Source organism: Zeugodacus cucurbitae, chromosome 2, assembly GCF_028554725.1.
Source record: "Zeugodacus cucurbitae isolate PBARC_wt_2022May chromosome 2, idZeuCucr1.2, whole genome shotgun sequence".
Classification (NCBI taxonomy): domain Eukaryota; kingdom Metazoa; phylum Arthropoda; class Insecta; order Diptera; family Tephritidae; genus Zeugodacus; species Zeugodacus cucurbitae.
In genome coordinates, this window is record NC_071667.1 from 27723334 (window position 1) to 27747057 (window position 23724).

Here is a 23724-nt window from a genome sequence, read left to right on the forward strand (position 1 = left end):
GGCTGGCTTTACTTGCTTTCGTTGACTTTGCGTACTTTGAATGCTTGTATGACCAAATGAGCGCTTTGAACGCTTTCAAAATAATGTCACAATCACTGTTGCCACACACTTTATTTTTTGTAAATCAGAAAGTCAATCAAAACTTGCTAATAGTTTCATGTTAAATGTTATATTATTATTTGTTATAAATTCTTTGTAAATGTCTACATACAAATATCAAATATTTTAAATATTCATTCTAACTATTTGTACTGGCAAACGCATATGTGATAAATATTTGTGTGCCAATGTAGCATCAATGGTACATTTTGCCCAAACTGGTAACCCTAGTTACAATATCAAATGTCAAAAGCGCCAAAAGCGCTGGCAAATAGAGCATAGATCTATTCGTAACTTCAAGCGCTTGAAGCAAAGCTCCATCTCTCTCTCTCTGGTCTCTTTTCATATGCTCTAGTATAGTTCTATTAAGTTTTGACAGTTCTCACAGCAAAGCAAGTAAAGCCAGCCAGCATGGGGTCTGGACCTTGAGACAAATTTGCAACATAAGTTACTCATACGACCTGTAGGGCCATGACAGACAACGATCTTGTGTAGTATCTATACTTTTCTTTTTCCCCAAATATTTAGAAACTTTTAACTCGATATACAGTTTATTAAAATATTTTTGCTTTTTTATATGCATATGCACTTGAATTTCCATAACTCGAACTCTTGAATTGGCGATAGAAGTTAAATTGCATACTTTCATTACTTTTACTCGAAGTTTTTTTGTGGATTATGGTGATTCGAGTTAGGGAAGTTCGGGAAGTTCAACAGTAAAATAGCTATAAAATAATTAATTTTGAAAATGTTTGTTGGAATTTTTTTTTTAAATATTTAATATGGTAATATTTAAAAACAAAACTAATAATACACAAATACTTATCCGGTATTTGAGTTCAAACGTAGAAGAACTCGCCGAAAATTTCTTTTCAAATATAACTTATATGTTTTATTCGTCTCACGAAAATCCTCAGATACACACTGTTTATTCAAATATTTACATAAACATATAGCAACAAATTATTTTTTCGTATTATAATTTCATTTTATATCTTTTGTTTTTAACAGAGTGCGCGTTCTGACGACATTCTTATTCATTTTCTTCATTATATTTGTGATACGACAATGGCCGGATGTGCAAGACATCGGCGCTGGACTGATGCGACATTTAAAGGAATCATTGGTTGTCAAATGAAGTATGTAAATGGCGCGCTTGTAAACAAACAATGCATAAACGTAGACGTAAGCACACAATGAAAGCGATAATGCAATGAAATGTGAAAATTTGCAGGCAGCAGACAGTAATGGCAGCAATACATAGAGACGTGTGAATGTAGCAGCAATTAGTTATAGAAATTTTGTTAATTTTGATTAGCTGTTAGTGTCATTAGAGAAATATGGAAAACAATATGCAAATAAATTACAATGTTAAATACTATTAATAATAATACATACATACAAACAAACAAACATATATATAGAGAGAGAAAGTAATGCTATAAATTAGTGCAAAAAAGCACCCGGTCTTGTACAGCTGCACTGTGCTGAAAGTGTCGTTTAGTGCGAGTGCGCGTCTAGCAAAGATTTACACGTGTGACATATTTAACTATTTTATATTAATTTTATGTTTAAGTACGTACAATATTCGAGCCACAATACATTGCAAAGAAAATACTCGTATGTAATTGGAACTATTTTTATTGGGTTTTTTCATATGCAGCATGTACGTACATAAAGTATGTTAAAACTGCACCAGTATATGAGTATGCCGTTAGTTATACTTTTTGTATGTGCTCATTTATGCACGACATTCACACACACATACACACACTTTGAAATAGTGAATAGTAAGTTCAAAATGCTCTTCTGCCATTTTTTTAATATCTATTATCTCAAATATGTTTTTTAATAGTGTAAATTGCATTTTTTTTTAATTTTTTTAATTTTATGTTTTATAAAAAGTTTTCAGCCAAAACAATTATTTAAAAAATATCTCCAAAAACCATTAGAAGTTTTGACTTTTACAACGTTTTTCGAATATTTTTGCTACATCAAAAAATTTGTTCTAAAAAGCTTGCGTTGCGATATTTTCGCATTTACGATCGCTGTTATGAGCAACAACAAGAAAACTTTAAGTAAGAAAGCCTTAGTAAGTCGGCTTATTTTATAAGACAGCCAAAGCCGCTGAGTACAAAAGGCGCGCACACAAAACGCAAACATCGTTTGAAGGCTAAAATAAATAACTCAATAAATAATACATATACAATTTCAAAATATAACTTGCTCTTGTATGGTACTTCAATTTAATAGAAATGCAACCATTTCAAATAGAAAACTATAATTTTTTTTAACAATTTTCGGTATTTATATTATTGCATATTTAAATAACTGTAATTAACTGTATATTGCGTGTATTTAAAAGTATGCTGATTTTGGTGGAGTTTTACGTAATTTTAAACGATAGTTGTTAGTTATAGCGAACATTAATTATGCGTAAATGCATTAAGATGCCCTATTGTAGCGTAATTTTCGAGCATAAATCAACTTAAAATGAAAGAATAAGCTTATTTTACAAAACGCAGACTTTTGTATGTTGTATTTAGTAAGTGAAGTGACATGTGTGTTGGGATTGAAAAAATGTGTAGTTTGCATTGGAGTTTAAGTAAAACGGCCTAGAAATCTAGATTTTTTTATAAAAACTATTTGTAGCGCAATTGTTTCCTTAAAAATATAAATTCTCAAAAATATAAATATGTGGAATATTCAATAAAGATTATTTTTTTTTCTCACCAACTAAGAGTATTCTCCAACCCAATTGCATAACAAATTTAATTACATGCTACATAAATTTTAATTATTATTTTTTATTACACTTTGTATTACAAAAAATAACTATGAATGAAAAAAGTATAAATCAATAAATAAATGGAAATTTATATTAAAATATATTGATCTGAATAATAAACGGATAGAATAATACTGCGCTCTATGACTGACTTTAATTGCTAGTGTGTAAAATGGCATGTGCTTCTGACTTCAATTGCTGTCTTTCCCACTCTGTAAGTGCATTGTCGCCATTAAGCGAAAACGAAAGTATTTAAAGTAAACCACTTGAGGCAATTCAATCAAAAGACGGGAGTTCTGTTCCACTTAAAGACATTTTAATCGGTTAACAGATGTTTAATTCTCACACAATTAGGCCAATTAGGTGGCTATGGCAACTTTTATAAATATCGGTAAGTATATATAAGTGTTGACGTATTAGATTTAATGTGTAAGGATTTTTTTTTTAATTTGTTGATTTCATTCAGTGAGAAGACTTGCGAAAAGGGTTCATAAAAATGGGTTTTCAAAATGGACGCTGCAAAAGACCTATAGACCTATAGGCACGGCAAATGACGCCAAATTTTTCCATCTCTTTTTACATTTCTCTTCAGTAAGGTTTGCCATCATGGGAAGATATACGATCCAACAACGAGTCGAAATTATTAAGATTTACTACCGAAATACGGAGTCATTGGCCTCAACATTAAGAGCGCTACGTCCTACGTAGCGATTAGGCTCATTTCTCATAAGTAAAATATGCGTTATTGGTCAGGCAGCAATCCACACGTACTCCATTAGTCACCTGAAAAAATTACGGTTTGGTGCGGTTTATATGCCGGATTAGATGATATGTGGTTCCAACAGAAAACCGCCACAAGCCACACAGCGAATGTAACAATCGATTTATTGAAATCCATTTTTGATGAACGTCTCACAAATTGGCCAAGTCAATTAGCCGCCCTGGTCGGCGATTTTACGCCGTTCAACTATTTTCTGTAGGGCTACGTCAAGTCTACGGTCTACGTCAACAAACCAGCGACGATTGATGAACTTCATACGAATATCGAAGGTGACATTACAGCGTCTGGAGTTCTGCAAGCGGCTCGTGTTGGCCCTGCAAAAGAAATCGAGTTTCACCTATAATAACATTTCAAAGGAATAAAGAATTTCATTGATATCCCAAACCGTTTACCACTTAGAACATGGCAAAACAATCAACTCTGATAAATATCTACTTTATTTGTCGGGAGGACATCGGAATCAAAATAAATTGCCAAAGTTGCATCGAAGAAGTGGAGATTGAGACATCGAGACAAGTGCTCCTTCATTGTCCAGATTTCGCTAGACTGCGGCTGAAACATCTCGGCAGGACGAGCTTCAAAACGCGTTATCGTCACTTTCGTCACAGAGTTTGCGGCATGACAAAGGACTGGTTTTAGCTGCCCAAATGCGATCTCCTGTGACACAGGGATTCGCCCTTTCACATAACCTATATACATATGTATATATAAGTAGTACAGCCTACTTTACCACCAAAAATCAAAGGAAACCGGTTCAATGTTAGCTTCTGTCAAATTCAAGTGAGAGCTGCTGAAAAACATGCTTTAAATTAATTATTAACTTACATATATAATATTGTTAAATTTCAGTGCATGCTATTTTAAATTCTTAACTCTGCAACCTTATTGAACAAACTATAATCGATGAATAATAATTAAAAGTCACAGATATATTTGGAATAAAATATGAATCATTCATTCTTGTATTTTGTTGTTGGAACATTTTATATTTACATTACACATTTAACGATCCCTTTGGCCACATTAAACGCGTGATAATATTTTTGCTTAGTAATTTCATGTTATTACAATGCTATAGTGGTTAACCTAGAGTTAGATCTATTACATACGTTAAATCACAAACATTATTTATATTATGTGTGCTCAAAGTGATGAGGATTTATTGAAAGAACATAAAACAAGCGGAAGTTATAGTTAAAATAATTCAAAGAAAGAAAGAAATGGAAACAAACCACCTTCTTAAGCACCCGATGCATTAAAGTAATGTAAGCTTATTAACGAAGCATGCATGGAATTGAATTTAATAGAACTTTTGATCGCTGTCTTTATTTATTATATTTTGTATTTTCAGTGGTGTTATGTGTAATTGGTAACTCCAGAAAATGGCTCGCGATAGTTCGAACAAAGCGCAGCAGGATGAAAAGATACACTTTTGACGCAACGAATCGGCAAAAAAAAAATAAAAGAATGAAATGTCTTTGTTTTGTTTAACTAAAAAATAGATTATAATTGTAAAAATATATGTATATGTATATATATATGCATGTATACAGTTCCTTAGATAATTATATTATTATTAGATAGACGTATGTAGACAATTTGGTAGCTATGGTGATATTGTAATAGTTGCTGCTTACACATATATATTAGTTGTTCTTGCAACAGTTTATTTTCCATTAATTTGTTTTGGTTTTTGTTGTTTATTTTAATTTTTTTTTGCTTCTTTTAAACATTTCTGGTTGTTATTGTTTATTGCAGTACGTATTTTGCATTCTCTTCTATGCTTACATGTACTTACATAGCAGTAAAATGATAAAAGTTACATTCGTATTTACCTATAACTAAGTATTTGTATATATGTATGTATGTGTGTATGCATGCATGCACACAAATAATCGAAGCCAATATTAATCACATTTGATGTATACATAAATTCTAATCAAACAATTAAAAACGAATAAAACTATAATAATTTACAGTTGCTCCTACACACGTAGAGTCACACATTTGCTTGTTGTAACTCCCTCAGTAAGCGTTGACATCTGCGCTGGAGTTCGCAAGCAGTATTAGCACCTGACACTGTGACATTGTGACCAATCAACGCGCTACCACCGTTCGTGGTCGCTTCTTTAGAAACGCACACACACACATAGCTGAGACCATATCCGATATCCGTATGCATACAATTTACTTATTTCTACATATCATTTTATTTAAAATATAAACGTTGTTATTCTCATTCTCACTCCAGCTCACTGCAAAGGCTATGTCTGATTTGGTGCTAGCTTTTGTTGTTTGTGACGGCCACATCTGTAGATTTCACACTCATATGCGTTGTGTGTGTTGCGTGCGTGCGGCTGGTGTTGCTACCTGCGTCTGTTGCTGCTGTTGTTGTTGTTGTTGTTGTCGTCTCGGTGCAACTAATTCGCTGCCATTTGTGGCATTAATTTCATTACGCGTTGCAACTGTGACTGGCTCATAAATCGACTGCTGCGGCAACTCATCATCATCATCGTCATCATCATCGCATTCTTTGAAGGAACCAGCTAAATTCGGATTGAGGATATTGTTCGAAGAGTGTGCTACTGCTACCGGTGCTGTGCTGCCTTGTGGCGCACTACTGGCCGCATTAACATGTTGTGTACGTGCTGAAGCTATACCTGTTGTTGTCGTTGCTGTTGCAGCATCAATAGCTATGGCAACATTGATCGGTGACTGTGGAACAACCTCCTCGAGGAAGGGTGGCGCTGCAACGCTTATAGACTGTGGTCGGCGGAAAAAACTGAAAAATGTAGAGTATTTGTAGAGATTGCTGTGTTTATTGCAATTGCTAAATTGTTCTCATACACACCCGAATAGTGGTAGCCGCCAGAAAGAACGCCTAGTTGTGGTCTGCTGTTCGACATCATGCTGGGGAATATTCGGTCTGCGATCGAAGGGATTTACGCGGCGTGAACTGCGGTTGGGAGAGTTTTGTGACTCTAGTACTAAATGGAAAAAAGGAAATTTATTACTCGTGTTGTTAAAAGGCGATAAAGAAAAAATAGCAATAAACAAGAAAATGTCCTTTATAAAGCATTTTTGGACAAAAATTAAATTAAAATTTATAATAACTTCTCATTTTCTTTATTATAAAAAAAATTATTTAATTAAACAAACATTTTTCAAAATGAATTACGAATTTCGTTCTTCCTGCACTGTCATTAACAATAATATTTTTATTAATCTTTTTTCAATAAAAGAATAAGAAAGAATAAGGTTTGGCAGAATTACAAATTCAAATCGCTTTACTTCAACTAAAAAATTATTAATTTAATTTATATACAAATTATTATGCAAATCTCATAAATGAAAATATGAGAAATCTTTTTTAGCCTTTTGGAAATCAATCACTCACCGTTCTCTTCATCGGAAGTGACATCGGTAACATAGTGACTATTATTCGGTGGTGCGCGCCTAAAAGTGCCATGCCGTGTTGTCGTGGCATTACGACCGTTGCGTCGACTACCAGCCGAGGCAGCGATACGTGCACTACTAGCGGCACTATTACTGCTTGTCGCATTGCCGCTATTCTGCCTGGTACCGCTGACTCGTGCCGGTTGTGTTGCCGGCAGCAGAGGTGTTGTGTCATCGTCTGTATCGGTTACACTATCCAATGAAGATTGTCGATTCGTCCTGCTTACGCGCGGCTGGCGTTTCGTAAAAACCTTCCGTTTACAAATGGGGCAAACGCGACGATTTTCCGTAAGCCAAGGGTCAATGCAGTGACTATGATAAGCTGCATGAAATATATTTTTTTATTAATACATTGAATTCAAAAGTAAGGTTCGATAAACTTACGATGCTTGCATGGCAACACACGCAATTTGTCGCCCTCGGCAAATTCATCCAGACAGATGACGCAGGTGTCTTGTGAGAGATCACTATTTTTAGTATACTTCAAGATCGGCAGTTTCTTAAGCATATTCTTTGGTAAGCGATGCCGGCGTAAACGACGTTCTTCACGCACACACTTGTAGATCATGTAGAAAATCTGGAAGCGAAAGCAAGCAACATACACAAATTCATACATTTACTTATTAACAATGCACTTCTCAACTCATTACCATTATGAGGAAGCAAAGCCCAATTAAAATAGAGAATGGTAAAATCAGTTGCGTATTGATATTGAATGGCAGCTCATCGTTTATCACCAATATCACATCTGTTGTAAAGAATGTCATCAAATTTATGCCGGTTGTTTGGCCAACAAACACTGCCGGTATATAGATGCCGCTCGCATTTTTCGCTGACATTTGCTCTGAATAAAAAAACAAAATATTAAATTGGCAAATAACGTAAAGAAAATTAAAACAACTCACCCAAATCATCGCCTTTATCATTGAACACGATGACGGCATCGTAACTAGCCGCCTGCGCATTGCGCACTTTTTTCTCGAAAGTGCAGTTTGTGCCGCCACCTCTGCAAATGTATAAAGTGTATGATTTAGTTATGCTTTTTCTGCATTAATGCCTTGCATTTTGTTACCGCTCGATTATAACGACGAATTTCGAATTCTTGGGGTAGCCTTGGCGTGGCGGCGGGTCCAATGGGTCGCAGGCATAGTTATCCTTGGCTGCCGGTATAGCAAAGACTTTGATGCCATTCGCCGGTAGACTGGGGCCAAATTGCGCTGGCAGATCATTGTACTGCTCAATTAACTGCGAAAAAGAGAAAAACTGAAAGACATTAATACAAGCACATTAGAAATCATGCGAAGAAAGGAACGAATTAGAAATAACTAAAAAAAATGTTATATTAACATTAACAGAATATAACATTTAATAAGGTTCATTGTTTAGATTAAATATTGTGGTATTTACCAAACTATTTATTCTTCGATAGACCAGCACATGTGCCGCCGACTCCTGGGTAAACAGCGAGAGTCCGCAAAAGGCGAACAATTCCAAGAGCATCCATTTTGAACACATTCGGAGCTCCATGGTCAACTGAAATGAGTTTACAGAATATCGTAATCGGGTGTACTTTCGTTTATTCGGTTTGTGGTTTTCTGTTTGATTTCTATTTTCTTATTTTTTTCATAGAATGCACTGAAACCGACAAACAGACTTCAAGCGATTTTTTCTTTGCTGATTTGGGCTTATTCGCCAAACTTAATTGCTTGGACTTAAAGTGGATCGTATATTCGTTTCAGAAAGCGTTGATGTTGTTGTCGCTGCTGTTCCGCAAAACGGTTTGCATGTCTCATTGGTAATGCGAATCGAATTGTATCTATCGATGAACCTGAGAAATAAAAAAAATAGACGATGAAAAAAAAACAAATAATAATAATATTGCTATCATCATTTTATTAATATGATCACTAACGTTATTATTATTACTATTATTGGTATTATTATTGTACAGTGAGTAATAAATGCCGTTAATCAGCCCTTCCTGAAGGAAGTTCGAGGTTAAATACAAGTCGCGTTTGTCAATTGTTACAATGTTACATGTCACTTTCATGAAAAAAATACTACAGTGATCACAACTAAAGTCTTTTAAAATACTGCTTCGATAGTAAAATTTTAAATTTTGTATTATCTCCTGGTCGAAAGTTCGATTTATGGAATGAATTTTGTATGTAATTTTACTTCTATTGTCATTTCAAGAGTTCGAGTTATGGAAGGAAATTTGATTTAAAAACGCTATTGCCAATTCGAAAGTTCGAGTTATGTCGATCTTCGAGTTATAGAACTTCGAGTTATGGAAGTTCGACTGTATGTACATAGTTTTGTAATATATCTTTTCTATATTTATTGTTATTAGTAAGTATTTTTTTTTATTAATAAGAAATAAATGTGACTTTTATTCTAAAAGAAAAAAATATTAGATCGAAGTGTTTGAGAAAAAGCTTGGTAAGTACCTCGAGGCACTTAAGCGGGATTCTTTTAAGTGCCCTTCCCGCATAAGTGTCTCAAAAGTTTTGCATGTTAAGAAGGGGATTACTGTAAATAATTTTGGATACCAATATGGAAATGTCGTGTAAAGTTGAAATATATTAAAACATTTTAGAAAATATTCCAAGTTTTTTTTAAATTGCGAAGGGTTCTATCATGAATATTTTAAGAAATAATTTTTTGGGATAACAAAATAAAGAGCAAGTAATAAAAGATTAACTTAGGGTGTAACCGATCTTTATAAACTATTACTTTATTGATTTAATTTATTAATACACACAATTTGGCCCATATATTCGGCATAAAGCCCACTACAATAACAAAAATCATTATACATATGGTATATGGAAGCTGGGGAAATTCGAGGATCGATTTCACCTATTTTTGCCACCAAGCTACATAATATCCAAACATTTTCGTTCACTTAATTTTGCTAAGGCGTGGTCATAATTCCATTCCATCCATATGGAGTTATAGAAAATAACTCTAGATAGTTTGGTTGATATAGCTTTAGTAGTTTATGAGATATATATGTACAAAGAATACAATACAGAAGGGCCGGGTTATGCTCACTTTCCAAAAAAATTTTATTCAAATTTGCACCACCCTTGTGTAAACCCCTGTACCAGAAAAAAAATCTTATAACATGTTTTATTCGGGACTTACTTATTCGAGCAGATCCATCGAAGCTTTTCTCGAAATTTATATTATTTGTCGCGTACTTCCTTTATTAATATATATATTTTTATTAATTATGACTGATATTGAATTTATATATGTGAGTCTTCATATGTATGTATAACACTTTGATGACAATGACCCCATTGAATATAATGGGCCTTATCACAAATTCACAGTTAAATGTATGTATGTAAGTGAATGTTTTATATGTATTACAAGAAATGTCATTTACAGCAAGAACAATTAGCATTTTTAATGATTGTATATGTATGTTGTGATAAAATTTGGTATTTCATATCTGTAATACTTTTCCATATAGTTGAGTTAATAGATTAAGAAGCAGTTATTATTACGGCCAAAATGTTATTCTTATATGAATGTATGCATTTTTAGACTAACTAACCAACAAGGATGGGATCATGTGTAGAAGTTTAGGAGGATGGGATCACGTGTAGAAGTTCACGCAAGTGAGGAAAGTTTTTGATTGTCATTCACTTGGGAGTGGCCAGAAACGATTCTTCTCCACATGGTTCAAGCAGCTCACGACTTCCGGTTTTAGACCAAGTATCCTCTGGGTAGCCAACAGACATCCGTTTGAAGGCGAGCTAAAGTGAGAAGGCGAAGCCCGCTTATGCGGTTGTGCGTAGGGCTTGGGACCCACCACATAAAAACGTAGTACCAATGAAAAATCTACGAAAGCCTCGGATGAGACACCCCCTGCAAACGTTTTAAGGATAATGATATAAGGGCATGCACCTGGAATGTCCGGACCCTTAATTGGGAAGATGCCTCTGCCCAGCTGGTTGATGTCCTCATACGACTCAAGGCTGACATCACCGCCATCCAAGAAGTGCGATGGACGGGACAAGGACGGAAGAAGGTGGGTCCTTGTGACATCTACTACAGCGGCCATATAAAGGAGCGCAAATTTGGTGTTGGATTTGTGGTGGGAGAGAGACTCCGTCGCAGAGTCCTGGCATTCACCCCGGTGGATGAACGTCTAGCCACAATCCGCATCAAAGAGAGGTTCTTCAACATATCGCTGATTTGCGCCCACGTCCCAACGGAAGAGAAGGACGATGTGACCAAAGATGCTTTCTATGAGCGCCTAGAACGCACCTATGAGCGCTGCCCCCGCCACGATGTAAAAGTCGTGCTTGGCGATTTTAACACCAGGGTGGGTAAAGAAGGTGTCTTTGGCACAACAGTCGGAAAATTCAGCCTCCATGACGAAACATCGCCAAACGGCCTGAGGCTGATCGACTTCGCTGAGGCCCGAAAAATGGTCGTCTGTAGTAGGAAGACATGTAAGACATGTCTCCTGTGTTTTAGACGTGCGTACGCTCCGAGGACCAAATATAGACTCGAACCATTATCTGGTCGCAGCGAAGATACACACCCGCCACTGTGCAGCAAAGAATGCCCGTCACCAAACACAAGGAAGGTTCGACGTCGAAAAGCTGCAATCGCAACAGACAGCCACGAAATACTCTACTCGACTTGCACTCCTGCTCTCTGAGAGCACTCATCAGCATCTCGGTATGAGGGAACTGTGGAAAGGCATCTCAAACTCACTGCGTACCGCTGCAGCCAAAACAATTGGTTTTCGGCAACGACAAAAAACAAGCTGGTACGATGAGGAGTGCCGTCTCGCAGCGGAGAGAAAATATACTGCCTACCTCGCAACGTTGCAAACGACCACAACACGTGCGGGATGGGATAGATACCGAGAGCTGAAGAGGGAAGCGAGACGCATCTGCAGACAAAAAAAGAAAGAGGCCGAAATGCGTGAGTACGAAGAGCTTGCGAAGCGGGCAGACAGAGGGAATGCTCGAAAATTTTATGAAAAATGAAGCGACTTAACGAAGGTTTCAAGATTCGAAAGAACTCGTTTTCTGGCCCTTCTTTAGATTATATCGATAATAGCAATTAATTTTTTGCTACTAAAATTGTTTGCATAACCACAAAAACAATATTTCAAGGCCCCTACTAGAAACCGAGTTATCTTGTAGCGTCTTCTTCAGAACTGTGTTTCATAGTATGTCGGAACTCTCCTAAGATGACTAATGATAATCTATCTAACTATTTCGTTTTGGCATGTAATTAATTGAATTTTAAAAAGTTGTCAACTATTCATAACGACACCAACACCACTTTCCCTGAATAATCTTCATTATCTTTATGTATGTAATGCCTATAAAGATCTGCTCATACTCTTGCATATACACATATGTATATACATAACATATGTACGTAAAGATAGTTAACACCTTAATGCAAACAACGAGTATTGAATTTCAAGTGATTGCCTGATAAGCGTCTCAATAAACTATATAAGTTATAGAACTCAAATTTAATCTCAAACTATCATGCATATGTATTTACTATGCTTCTGTGTGTATATTTATATTTATGTATATATGTTGTCGAGTATTAGAAAATACCGCTGATAATGAATTTTGCTGATTTCTATACTCTCGTGACATAGTTGCTAAAGAGAGTATAATAGTTTTGTTCACATAACGGTTGTTTGTAAGTCCTAAAACTAAACGAGTTAGATATAGGGTTATATATACCAAAGCCATCAGGGTGACGAGTAGATTTGAAATCCGGATGTCTGTCTGGACGTCCGTGCAAGCTGTAGCTTGAGTAAAAATTGAGATATCTTGATGAAACTTGGTACACGTATTTCTTGGAACAATAAGTAGATTAAGTTCGAATGTGGGCAAAAACGAACCACTCCCACAGCTACAAAATAGCGATAACCGAAAGCCTATAAAGAGCTATAACTAAGCCATAAATTAAGTTATGAAAATTAATCTGAAAATCTCCGACATCAGACTATAAGTATTCAAGGCCCCATATATCGAATGGAGCTTCGAATAAATTTTTTACCGAAATTATAGTTAAGTCTCTTAGATATTTTGAAGAAATTCAGAGGGAATATCTTTATTTTAATAATATGTCTCCTTACCAAAAAATGCGTGAAATCGGGTCTTAACTTCACCTAACTCCCATATATCTAATATTATACCTTTATACTAGGGCTCTTAAAATTCTTCGATTAACCTGAAAACCGATTATTCGAATATCCGGTTTGTAACCGTTCGTACGAATATTAACCGGTTAGCACTATTCGGTTAATCGCAATGTTCCGACTATTCGAATAGTTATACCGTCACTATTCGAATAAATGAAAAAAACAGAGATTTTTGCTAATAGTATGTTTACATATGAAAATAATCTTGTTCTAAGCTCGTTCAATAATCTAACCGTTTACATATAGCCAAATAAGATTATCAATTGTCAAATGTGTTGCATTTGTTGTTGTATTACACATATTTCTCTCACCCTCGTCCATTGTTGTTTACATTTTCATTTGACATTTCTCCTTTTCTTCGCAAAATTATCGATAAACCTAGGAATAACACCGAAAATCTAGTTGTATAAAACGAGATAATTTTATAATCTCGGATTATCCAGAGAGCAATTTTGTATGGAAAATCTCGTTTCTTAATTACAGATTATCGAGTTAAGCTCGTAAATGGAGATAATCTCGTTATATGTAAACATAGTATAAGGCTAAAACCAGATATATGTCCGTATTTTCCAGATATATACAATGTGCGGTATAAATCGGTTGAGAAGTGTTCGGGCAGAAGGGCACGAGCAAAACCGACCACTGACCGACCCAAAAAACCGGTTATTCATAGAAAACCGACTACCCACTCGTCGAAGTTTTGCCCCAAAACGCCCCAAAGCCCCAACCACCGACCGCCCACACTGCCACGAGTGTGTCCCAAAATAAACCGGTTCCACAAAGTAAACGGTTACTGCATACTAGGCATATGCCGCAAAAAACCGAAAAATTCGGCAGCAAGTGGGTAGGGGTATAGAATAGCGAGCTCAAGAACATACCACGTAGTGTTGTATCAGTCATTTTTTAATTTTGCATGTGAAACAACAACAGTTTTAATGTTTCACTTTTTTCAATAAAAATAAGAAAATTAATGAACTTGCACTATTCGAATAGTCGACAACGAACGGTTAACCGAATAGTCTAAAATAAGCGGTTAATCGAATAGTCGATGACTGACGACTATCCGAATAGTGCAAACCGAATATTATTATTCGAATAATGCCCTATTCGGTTAATTCGGTTAGTCTATTAGTCGAATATCAAGAGCTCTACTTTATACCATATATATGACGAATACGTAAGTCAAATTGTGTGTTATATTGATAAAATTAAATTTATAAATTACGAGAGTATAAAATGTTCGGTTACACCCGAACTTTCCCCTTCCTTACTTGTCTCAATTCATTTCATTTCATTTTACTTTGCAATAACATTGTAATGAAATTGAAAAATATGCAGTACAGTTGATCTCCTATTTGCACGGTTAACTGGGACAGTAAATTACTCGTGTAAAAAAAACCGTGCAAAAAAATCAAATTTTTATATAAAACTCACTATTGGGACCAATTTAAGAAAAAAATCGTGCAAAAAATAGAAAACGTGTAAAAAAGACCTAATTTTACATGAAAATCTATCTATTCGTACAGTGAGAATTTACACTGTTGTTGTTGTTATAGACCTTTCTGGTATTATACATATGTATGTACATGTTACTGTTAGAAGGAACAAACAACAACTATTCTGGGAATGGTAAAAAATAATACATTTCAAAGTTCCGTCATTAATCGCTGTGTCTTCTTTTTTCTTACTTCTTCATACAGCTTCACTTATTTGTTTACGTATTGAAATTGTTGCAACCTTTTTAATGGCTTTCGAATCTAAGATTTGTATTTTTTAGTTTAAACCTAATTTAGAATAAATTAAATTCTATTAACAGCAATGGATTTGTGACGTATGGAATTTTGATTTTATTGCAAAAAAGTATACAATGAAAATAAAAAATTCGTGTAAAAAAAGTAAAACCGTGTAAAAATGGTATCTGGGAAGTGTTCAAAAACACCGTGTAAAAAAAAACCGTGCAAAAAAAACCGTGTAAAAAGGAGATCAACTGTATTTAAAAACGTTGACTGAAACACACACAAACACATGTGAAAATGAAAACGTCGGTTTGACTACTCGTAATCTCATATATGACGAACGTAAATTGCTGGACTTTTGTGGACAAATCGGTTTGTTTATGGCTGCGTTCGAAGCAATGAATCATGAAATTGTGTTATGGTAAGCATACCAAGCAGCCGTTCTAAATGCAAGTATAAAATCCACCGGCTTTCGGAAACGGTTTAAAACTACTAGAATAAGCTATATTTAATTACAAAATATATCTATTAGATATAATATAAGGTTTCAGAATCTTCACCCAATGGTCTAAAATTTCGTCTTAAATCAATGCGAAAGTGAGATACAATGAAAACATATGTAAACTAGCAATCAAATAATGATTCAGCGTTGACTTTGAGTTCGCTTATGGAATTTAAATTAGTCAAATTTTATTAAATGAACTTTCTCTCAACTCTTAGTACAACAACTTCGGTGCAATTGACACTTAACGGAATTTTCTTAAACAAAACTGTAATTTTTATTCTTCAAGAATTTATACAAATAAATATACACATAAATATTTGTATCTTAGTAAATATCTAATTACAGAAAGTCGTTAATTTTAGCGGCGATGTGTTAGTGGCTTATAAGGAGCATCCTCCTTGCACCCTTTTCTTTACATACACTCATTTTCTATAAATCAAAACTGATATGATCAATTATATAATTATTATATGAAAATCGGCTTAAAGTTGTTTTTTTTTTTAAAGAACATCCTAATAGAGGAAAAAGTTGAATTTGTTGTGTAAATATATAAATCAACACAGAACGACTGAAATGATAGCAATGCACTGATACAGCGGTGTATGCCGTAAAAAAGTGTAAAAGTTATTTTTGGTGAAGTCAAATATAAATACAGTGAAATTACCCATAACCGAACACCAACGGTCGCAGCATTATTGTCTGGCTATGGGAGTAATGGATGTATGCTATCTATTCTTAATGTTCCGAAATTACAAATGATAAATATACATACATATACGTATACTTATACTCTCATAATTAAGTTGATTACGTGTTTACATGTGATTATAGTTAATAGATAATTTTTGTATTCAATGGAATTGCCTACAGACTATTGTATCAATGTGATGTGATGATGCATTGTTCAAAAACAAAATAGTAGGTTGATTTTAAAATATCATTTCCTGCTTGACTTTTATAGTCATTTATTCATGATTTCTCGAGTCGCTTGTTGCTTTTCTGCTAATAGAAATTGCTTATTTATGGAAATATTAATGAAAACGTTGTGTTCTTCAGGACTGCCCGTATTGGTGAATGTCACTGGTGTTTCTTTTTTATTGTATTACGGAGCTTTTATTTATATAAATGTGAAAAACATTAGCGTTCGTACGTTGATTTAAGTGAACTTATATCAATTATGTACGTTTTAAAATACTACAAACCCTATCATAAATACACATTTTATTGCAGTGGACACAACTGCCACTATATCGGATTTTTTTTGTAAAAACGCCTACATTTGGGACAATCAGTAGTGTCCACTTCACTTTTTCATTCTAAAATACTCATATTTACAAGATAATAACTAATAAGCAGTCTTTAGGTATTATTTTTTGATGTTACATATACACAAGTATGTACGTAGTCACCGTCGTCACTGTGAGTAATGCAGTCAAGCAATACACATAAAATTAAATTAGAATCTGTTGCGTGTTAACAAGAAAATTATATGTACGTGCATGTATTCATGATTTATTTACAACGAATATTTCCATTTAGCGTGCTGCTTTGAACTGAACCAATGAAAAATATTATGGTGAAAATCAATTAATACTGAACCAGCGAATAAACTACAATGCAAATAAAAAACGATAATTTTGATTTACAGTGTTTTGAAGAAAATTGTAAAATTTAATAAAACGTACTTGTGACCATAACTTGGATTTGATTGCATTAAATTATAAAATTGGTAAAAGTAAGCACAAAGATATGACTCATATTTACATATTCAATATAAAACTTTTGTTGACTTGCTTGATTGATTGATGATTTGTTTATTAAGTAACTTTCTTAGACGGATGTTTCATTCGTTTAATTAGATTAGAATTTTACTTTCAACAATGCCTTACAATGGGCAACCAAAACAATTAAGAACGTGCAATTCGCAACAGCATAATTCACCAAAAATATTTAGTGCATAACATATACAATTAAATAAACAACTAATGTTCGTATGCAAGTACGCTTTTACACATTTTGTATCTTCACATGGACCTTAAAAGACACATAACAAATATGTAGCTGCAAAACAGACAATGTAACCGTAAATCAATGAATTCTCATAAGCAACGCTATAATCGCGTAATTTTCTTTCTGTGTAGTTTTTCTAGTTGTTTATCACATTCAGAATAGGGAATATTGGAAATGCAAACAATCACACAAAATACCTGAGCAACACATTTTTGCACTCAACAGCTATTGTCAGCAGGCGAGATTAGCACAATATGATTGCAATTGTACACACAGGTGGTTGACACGATGTATTCTGTATGAATGTAGTAGCAGATCTTTGTATTGAAATTAGTATATTTCTCTAACCGAAATCATACACATTTTATGTAATAAATACATTGTTTACTCAAAGGGCTAAATGTTAAGGCCAGGGAGAACTTGAACTTAAAAAGCACATCACCACTAAAAGCGAAGCCTTTTTACTTGATATTACATGGCTAGCATAAAGGATTGCACAGTTAAATAGCAAGTCGCATCAAGGAAACGTTTACTAATTCTCAATACATATTAGACATTAACAGACATATAGCCTCACATTTTCATTTTCAAAATTGCTCTCTAACCATGGCTTCTTACAGGAAAAGCAAATACTCTTACTGATTATTTCGTGAATTTATGTAATTATTTTTATTTGTGTTAAATTCTTTCTGCGATAGTTATGTACATATGGAAATCCAAATCACAAAGCAAATTTTTGTTCATTTTTGTACGTGCTTCATAAAACCACTTTTAATGCGTCGTATGATTTGCGAAGAAAGAAACACAAAAAGAGTATAGACATGTTAAAAACGAATACTGTTGCTAAATAATATTCTGCAATTTTCATGCAGGTACACTCTTAGAATGCAACATTTTGTCTTGTACGCTTCAATTTCGTTGTTTCATTCACTATATATCGCGACTTTCTCAATACACATATGTAAAAAGTTTATATATTTATTATAAAACTTACAAAAACAATATAAGGTTTTATACTCCACTATGTCTAATTCATATCTCTTATCAGCTGATTTACCTGTATTTAGTTTTATGTCATTTATGATTTTTTGTTTGCTATGTTCTCATTCTGCCCACCTTTAATCAAAAACGCCTTCTTAGCTGATTTCGTTTTTTAGATTTTTGCAAATATTTCGTTATTCTCACTTCACTCACTGTTTCTATTATTATTTTTTAATTGTGGCTTAGCTTGTGTTTTTACACACACCTTAAACTCTTGCTTTATTGCTTTTACTCGTTTATCCTCCACACAATCGCAGACACCTCTTCACATGTTTTCGTTATTATTATATTTCTGCGTTTTTTGTTTTTGACTTTTCTCTTTATTCTCTACTTTGTCGATGTCTCTTTTGGTGTAGCCTTGTGTGAGCCCGTTCGCAGCCGAAAAAATATATATAGACTTTTAATGTCTGTCTTCTATAATTCACGTGAATTTGATCTTTCAATTTCAATTTGATCTAGGAAAACTATAATTTTCACTTTTGCGGTCATTTTTATATCGATTAGGCTGCATTTTTAATAACTTCGCATTTTTTAGTAGTTTTAGCACACGATTGTTAAGATTTTTTGAGAATTTTTCGTTCCGTATGAAAAAGTGAAGAACTTTATGCTTCTTCTTATTCAATTAACTGCGCACAATTTTCATCGCTCATTCACAATAAAAAAGTTGGATACAGATATGTTACAAAAACTTGAATACTCTTATCAAGTATTTTTTTATTATTTATAATTAAATTTGTTATTTATGCATATTTACAAAAAGTCAGCAGTATGTATGTGTTGGTAAAGGATGAAAAAACTTTGCAAGTGTAGTGCGTATGTGTTAGCTTCGAATTGTAGAGTAGTTTATATTTTATTTATTGAATATTAATATTTAATTTTTTTTTAGAAACCATAGTCAGAAAACATATTTTGGATGTTTCCTTTACTAATATATAGTAACGACAATAAAGAAATATATATGAAGTTGTTTATGTACATACCTATGTATTTGTATGTAAAACGAAATTATAATCCCAGCTAGTTTGTTAAAAATATTTTATTTAGCATTGCTTGCAGTAAAATAAAACTGCATAAAACAATTAAAAAGTTTAACAGCTAATGGTTTGCACATTCATTCATATACAATTTTTCGTCATGCTTTGTCAGAACATGATAGCTGTACACTTCGCTCACTTTGTTGGCTTGATGCTCAAGTACATCTTGTTTTGTATGGTTTGTTTAACAGGATTGATCTTTTTCAGGATTTGAGTCATTGTTTCAACAAGACGATCACTAGAAACTCCAGTCTTTTTATTTTTAAACTTTGTCAAGAGCTCCGTCGGTGTCATGGGTTTTCGCATTAAATAACGACGAACAGCTTCTTCGGTTATACCGTAATCACTACAAATAAAAAATAAACATATATTAGTATATCAAATATAAAATTTTCCTTCAAGTGTTCATACTCTTTATTGTTAACATTTACAACACCGGCAAATGTCGAAGGCACCATGGGTGTTGGATCTGTTTTCGTTCGTTTCGCTGGTGTGCTTACAGGGCTGTTGCTGTTCTCCGAAGCTGTAAGATCACTTGGCATGCTATTGTTAACTTTGCGTTTAGTTGCACTGTTTGGAGCTGCTCCAGTTGGTGTTGCAGAGCGCGAATTATTATTAACTGCATTCTTGATATTTGGAGTCTCTTTTGCTTTTTTCTTGCTGTTGCTACTCTCATCTTCAGAGTCGCTGCTGTCTAAACTAAAATCACTGGAAGTATCTGAACAAAAATCATATTTACTTTATAATTGTCTACTTGTATTATTATTTAAAATACCTTTCTTCTCATCTTTTGTAACTTTCTTGGTTTTCTTTTTGTCTTTGCTATTTCCTTCTTCTTTATTTTTATCCTTCTCCTTATCAGATTCATCCGATTTCTTTTCATCCTCCTCATCTTCTTCATCCGAAGTTAATAATTTACGCAAAGCATCCTCCTCCGCAACGGATTTCATATCCTTATCCAGTTTCGATTCTGGATCTGGTTCACTTTAATTACGAAAATAGGAATTTATTCTCGGTTAAAACATATATACATATATGTATATTAAAAAATAGAGCATACTCTTCGCTGGACTCCGTATCATAGTCCATTTCACGTCCTTCTTCATCTCCATCATCCGATTCTTCGAAAGCTTCGTCATCTACGTCACGTTTTTTCTTTGGTTTCTTCTGCTGACCTTTTTTGCCTTTTTTCTTGCCACCTTCCTCGTCGCTATCTTCCTCTTTCTTCTTTTTCTCTTCGTCTTCATCCGAATCAGATTCTTCATCTGAATCAATCCATTCATCCATTTCACTGATCTTTAACTCTTTCGGTTTTTTTGCCGCTCCCTTGATTTTCACCTCTTCCGGGTCCTGTTCTTCTTCCTCGTCACCCTTCAAACGCTTACGCAACATAAGCGAAAAATAGTTCATTACTTTCTTTCTACGTCCAAATTCCTGTTCTGCTTCTTCAGCGGATAGCGATTTATAACGCTGAATCGGTTGGAAATTATACCACTCATTCAATGGATATGCTTCTATTGCACCATCTGGAGCATGTGTAAACACATAGAAGGCTGCATTTTCGCTAACACCACCTTCACGAATCCCCTTGAATTTTTTACCACTTTTGCCACCGACTTTCAATATCCATGGTTGCGCTTCAGGTCTATATTTTTTGGCTATTATACCGAACTTTTTTCGACGCACTTCCTCACGAAGATCACGATTATATTCGGATCCTGCTCCAAATTTTGGCATATCTTCCTCCATACCTCGAAATTCTTTCATATTATTTTCACGTTCCATTTTCACGCCCCGCCATTGAGCAAAATCGACGTTCAAGGTGGCATTGAAACGCATAACATGATGCTTCTTTCGTAAATCTTTAGGTACGCGAATATTGAATTCCTGTATGTTGCTTGGAGGGGCAGGTGTTGACGTGGATGCTGCTGCACTGTTGGCATTGGAGCCGCTAGACTGAAGATAGGTCAGAATATTTTTTATATTTCATATTATTTCATTACTTACACCAGATTTAGCAATAGATGCCATGTTTCAATGGCAATATCAATAAAGTTTTTGCGCTTTGTTAAAAAATATTTCGAAATGGATATGATTTATTCAGCACGATGAAGCAGTAAAGAATACAATGCAATAAAATATGAAGCCGCAGTAAACAAAATATACAGTGTTGCCAAGTAATAAATATCCTCAATCTACATAAAATTTATTTCCAAGGTCATTAATATATTTACTAAACATACATAAACTTTTAATTCAGAGTATGCTGATTATGTATGATTCTTTATCCCTTTATGAATTTAATGCCATTTCTATTCCTCTATTATATTTTATATGTAAAAAAAAAATATTTGTTCAAATTAAATCTTTTATTGAAGGCTTAGCAACACTGTTTATGTAACAGCTGTTGGCAAAAAGAAGGAGGCAAGAAATGTCAAAAATATTGGGCCATATGTTTTTTGAATGTATTTTTCGCTTTCACATTTAACGTTTATTTTTCTTAGGTTTCAAAATAGTTGTTATTTGTCTTAATTTTTATTTTATTGTTAGCTATAGTTATGGATACATTGAATGAAGATTGCATTGTTCAAATTTTACAATATTTATCATTGAAAGACCAAATAGCAGTTTTACTCTCTAATGAAAGTTTAATTGATATTCTTGGGAGCATGTGGAAAATAAAATATAAAAGACAATTGCTTTTAAAATTAAAGGCTGAAATGCCAATCGAGATCTATGAGCTTAAACAATTTCTTAGAGTTGTGCACCCATACATAGAAAATCTTCAACTCGAACTTGAATCAAAAAATATGATTAGTGTGCTAAATGGATTTAAGTTTATCAAAACAAGTAACCTTTATATAACTGTGGGAAGTTCAGAGATGCTGGAACACGAATTTGTAACCATTTTACATGATATTTTTCCAAACGTGAAGGTTCTGCAACCAAATGGAAAATTTACAGGGGCAGGTTTTGCAATGTGGAAAAGCTTGGAACAATTAACGCTTACTTCATGTTATATCTTTCGATTTCACTACTTAGAGCGGATACTGCAAGAACTACCATTAAATACATTAATCTTGAAAAGTTTTAAAATGAAATTACCGCGCCTAGCAGAGAATGCCCTTCAATACTGTAGATTACGAGTTTTGATACTAAGCTCGTATGAGTTATCTTATTTCACGCCCCAATTAAAGAATTTGCAACATTTGAAGGAGCTGTATATAAGCGATTTATTTTCTACAGCCAATTTGGATTCACTCCACAAAAAACTCGGGGAGATGCATCATACTCGGCACATTGAAGGGATATATACACGTGATATAACAACAATTTTTCCAAAAATTATTAACTGTCGAATGCATACCCATTTGAGGCGTTTAATACTGGCCGTGGACCCTCTGGCTTTTTCAGACATGCTTATTTACATTTGTTTGTTACCTACATTGCGTGTATTGCATTTCCATGCATGTTATGTGCGTAGCGAGTTGGACTTTCAAAAATTGTTTTTGGTCTCTGCGCATTTGGATGAAATAAGTTTGGAAGGTTGCATTATCAGTTATGGTAGTAATCCAAGTTTGAATGTTAACGAAGTTGTAGAGAACCGAACAAAACCAATTACTTTAAATTTTTATGCCAATAAACTAGATGATGAAAATAAGATGGTAAATGCTTTTATATAAATAAATTGCTTTTATCTAATTATTAACTATTTCCACATATGATTCTAGGCTGAATTGCAAATTACAGGTCGTAGCAATTTGTTTATACTGGAGTGTGAACAAAAATTGAAGAAACGTTGTGGATACTTGGTCTATGAATTTGGCTGATTAAATATTACATTAATTCTAAGAAATATTAAAATACATGTATTTTTTTTTAGAATTTCTAAAGAACTAAATTAATGCTTAAATATGTATTTCCTTTTGTTTTTTATGATATGATTACTATTTACAATTAATGTTTAAAAATTATTGTTATAATCATCTATTATATTATGAAATTACAACTTTATTTAGCAGTGTTTAATAGATTGGTTAAATGTTGAAAATATTGAAGGATTAAAATT

General features: G+C 33.8%; 4 protein-coding genes across 15 annotated transcripts in view; 2 read left to right on the forward strand and 2 right to left on the reverse strand.

Moving 5' to 3' along the window:
• LOC105213678 (transmembrane and coiled-coil domains protein 2) overlaps window positions 1-6230 on the forward strand; it is a 42150-nt gene extending 35920 nt beyond the window's left edge. For 5 of the 6 annotated variants that reach the window (XM_054225861.1, XM_011186674.3, XM_011186670.3 and 2 more), the window contains one exon: window positions 1111-6230. In XM_054225861.1, coding sequence (XP_054081836.1) covers window positions 1111-1237 — 127 coding nt within the window. In that variant the 3' untranslated portion in view covers window positions 1238-6230. The remainder of the gene's footprint in view (window positions 1-1110) is intronic. The other variant, XR_008470068.1, reaches the window with a different exon arrangement.
• Rnf13_0 (E3 ubiquitin-protein ligase Godzilla) lies at window positions 1148-19252 on the reverse strand. 6 transcript variants are annotated; one of them, XM_029041323.2, is made up of 9 exons: window positions 18827-19252; window positions 8532-8952; window positions 8197-8387; window positions 8030-8130; window positions 7775-7968; window positions 7509-7701; window positions 7066-7446; window positions 6520-6655; window positions 1148-6450 (listed from the first exon to the last, which is right to left on the reverse strand). In XM_029041323.2, exons 2-9 carry the CDS (start codon window positions 8649-8651, stop codon window positions 5994-5996), a joined length of 1773 nt encoding a protein of 590 aa, XP_028897156.1. In that variant the 5' UTR covers window positions 8652-8952; window positions 18827-19252; the 3' UTR covers window positions 1148-5993. The 6 variants fall into 6 exon arrangements, with proteins under 6 accessions (XP_028897156.1, XP_011184982.1, XP_011184985.1 ...); XM_011186680.3 differs by having other exon boundaries at window positions 18697-19252; XM_011186683.3 differs by having other exon boundaries at window positions 8197-8369; window positions 18638-19252.
• LOC105213681 (uncharacterized) lies at window positions 14665-23721 on the forward strand. Of its 2 annotated transcripts, XM_054225864.1 has the most exons (4): window positions 14666-14958; window positions 15146-15486; window positions 22206-23320; window positions 23387-23714. In XM_054225864.1, the coding sequence occupies exons 2-4, from the start codon at window positions 15471-15473 to the stop codon at window positions 23483-23485; spliced, it is 1230 nt and encodes a 409-aa protein (XP_054081839.1). In that variant the 5' UTR covers window positions 14666-14958; window positions 15146-15470; the 3' UTR covers window positions 23486-23714. The 2 variants fall into 2 exon arrangements, with proteins under 2 accessions (XP_011184979.1, XP_054081839.1); XM_011186677.3 differs by having other exon boundaries at window positions 14665-15486; window positions 22902-23320; window positions 23387-23721.
• LOC105213680 (general transcription factor IIF subunit 1) lies at window positions 19640-21824 on the reverse strand. Its single transcript, XM_029041324.2, has 5 exons — window positions 21663-21824; window positions 20716-21611; window positions 20431-20639; window positions 20067-20373; window positions 19640-20001 (listed from the first exon to the last, which is right to left on the reverse strand). The coding sequence occupies exons 1-5, from the start codon at window positions 21684-21686 to the stop codon at window positions 19791-19793; spliced, it is 1647 nt and encodes a 548-aa protein (XP_028897157.1). The 5' UTR covers window positions 21687-21824; the 3' UTR covers window positions 19640-19790.
• Window positions 23722-23724: the final 3 nt, after the last annotated feature.

Bases quoted from the DNA above. Each gene is read 5' to 3' on its own strand.
- Rnf13_0 (XM_029041323.2), bottom strand. From the start codon at position 8,651: ATGGAGCTCCGAATGTGTTCAAAATGGATGCTCTTGGAATTGTTCGCC. The intron at 7,447-7,508 runs GTAAGTTTATCG...TATTTCATGCAG, and splicing joins TGTGTTGCCATGCAAGCATC to CTTATCATAGTCACTGCATT. The intron at 6,451-6,519 runs GTGTGTATGAGA...TACATTTTTCAG, and splicing joins TGGCGGCTACCACTATTCGG to TTTTTTCCGCCGACCACAGT.
- LOC105213681 (XM_054225864.1), top strand. The intron at 23,321-23,386 runs GTAAATGCTTTT...ATATGATTCTAG, and splicing joins TAGATGATGAAAATAAGATG to GCTGAATTGCAAATTACAGG.
- LOC105213680 (XM_029041324.2), bottom strand. From the start codon at position 21,686: ATGGCATCTATTGCTAAATCTGGT. The intron at 20,640-20,715 runs GTATGCTCTATT...TCGTAATTAAAG, and splicing joins GATACGGAGTCCAGCGAAGA to TGAACCAGATCCAGAATCGA. The intron at 20,002-20,066 runs GTATGAACACTT...TTTTATTTGTAG, and splicing joins GTAAATGTTAACAATAAAGA to TGATTACGGTATAACCGAAG.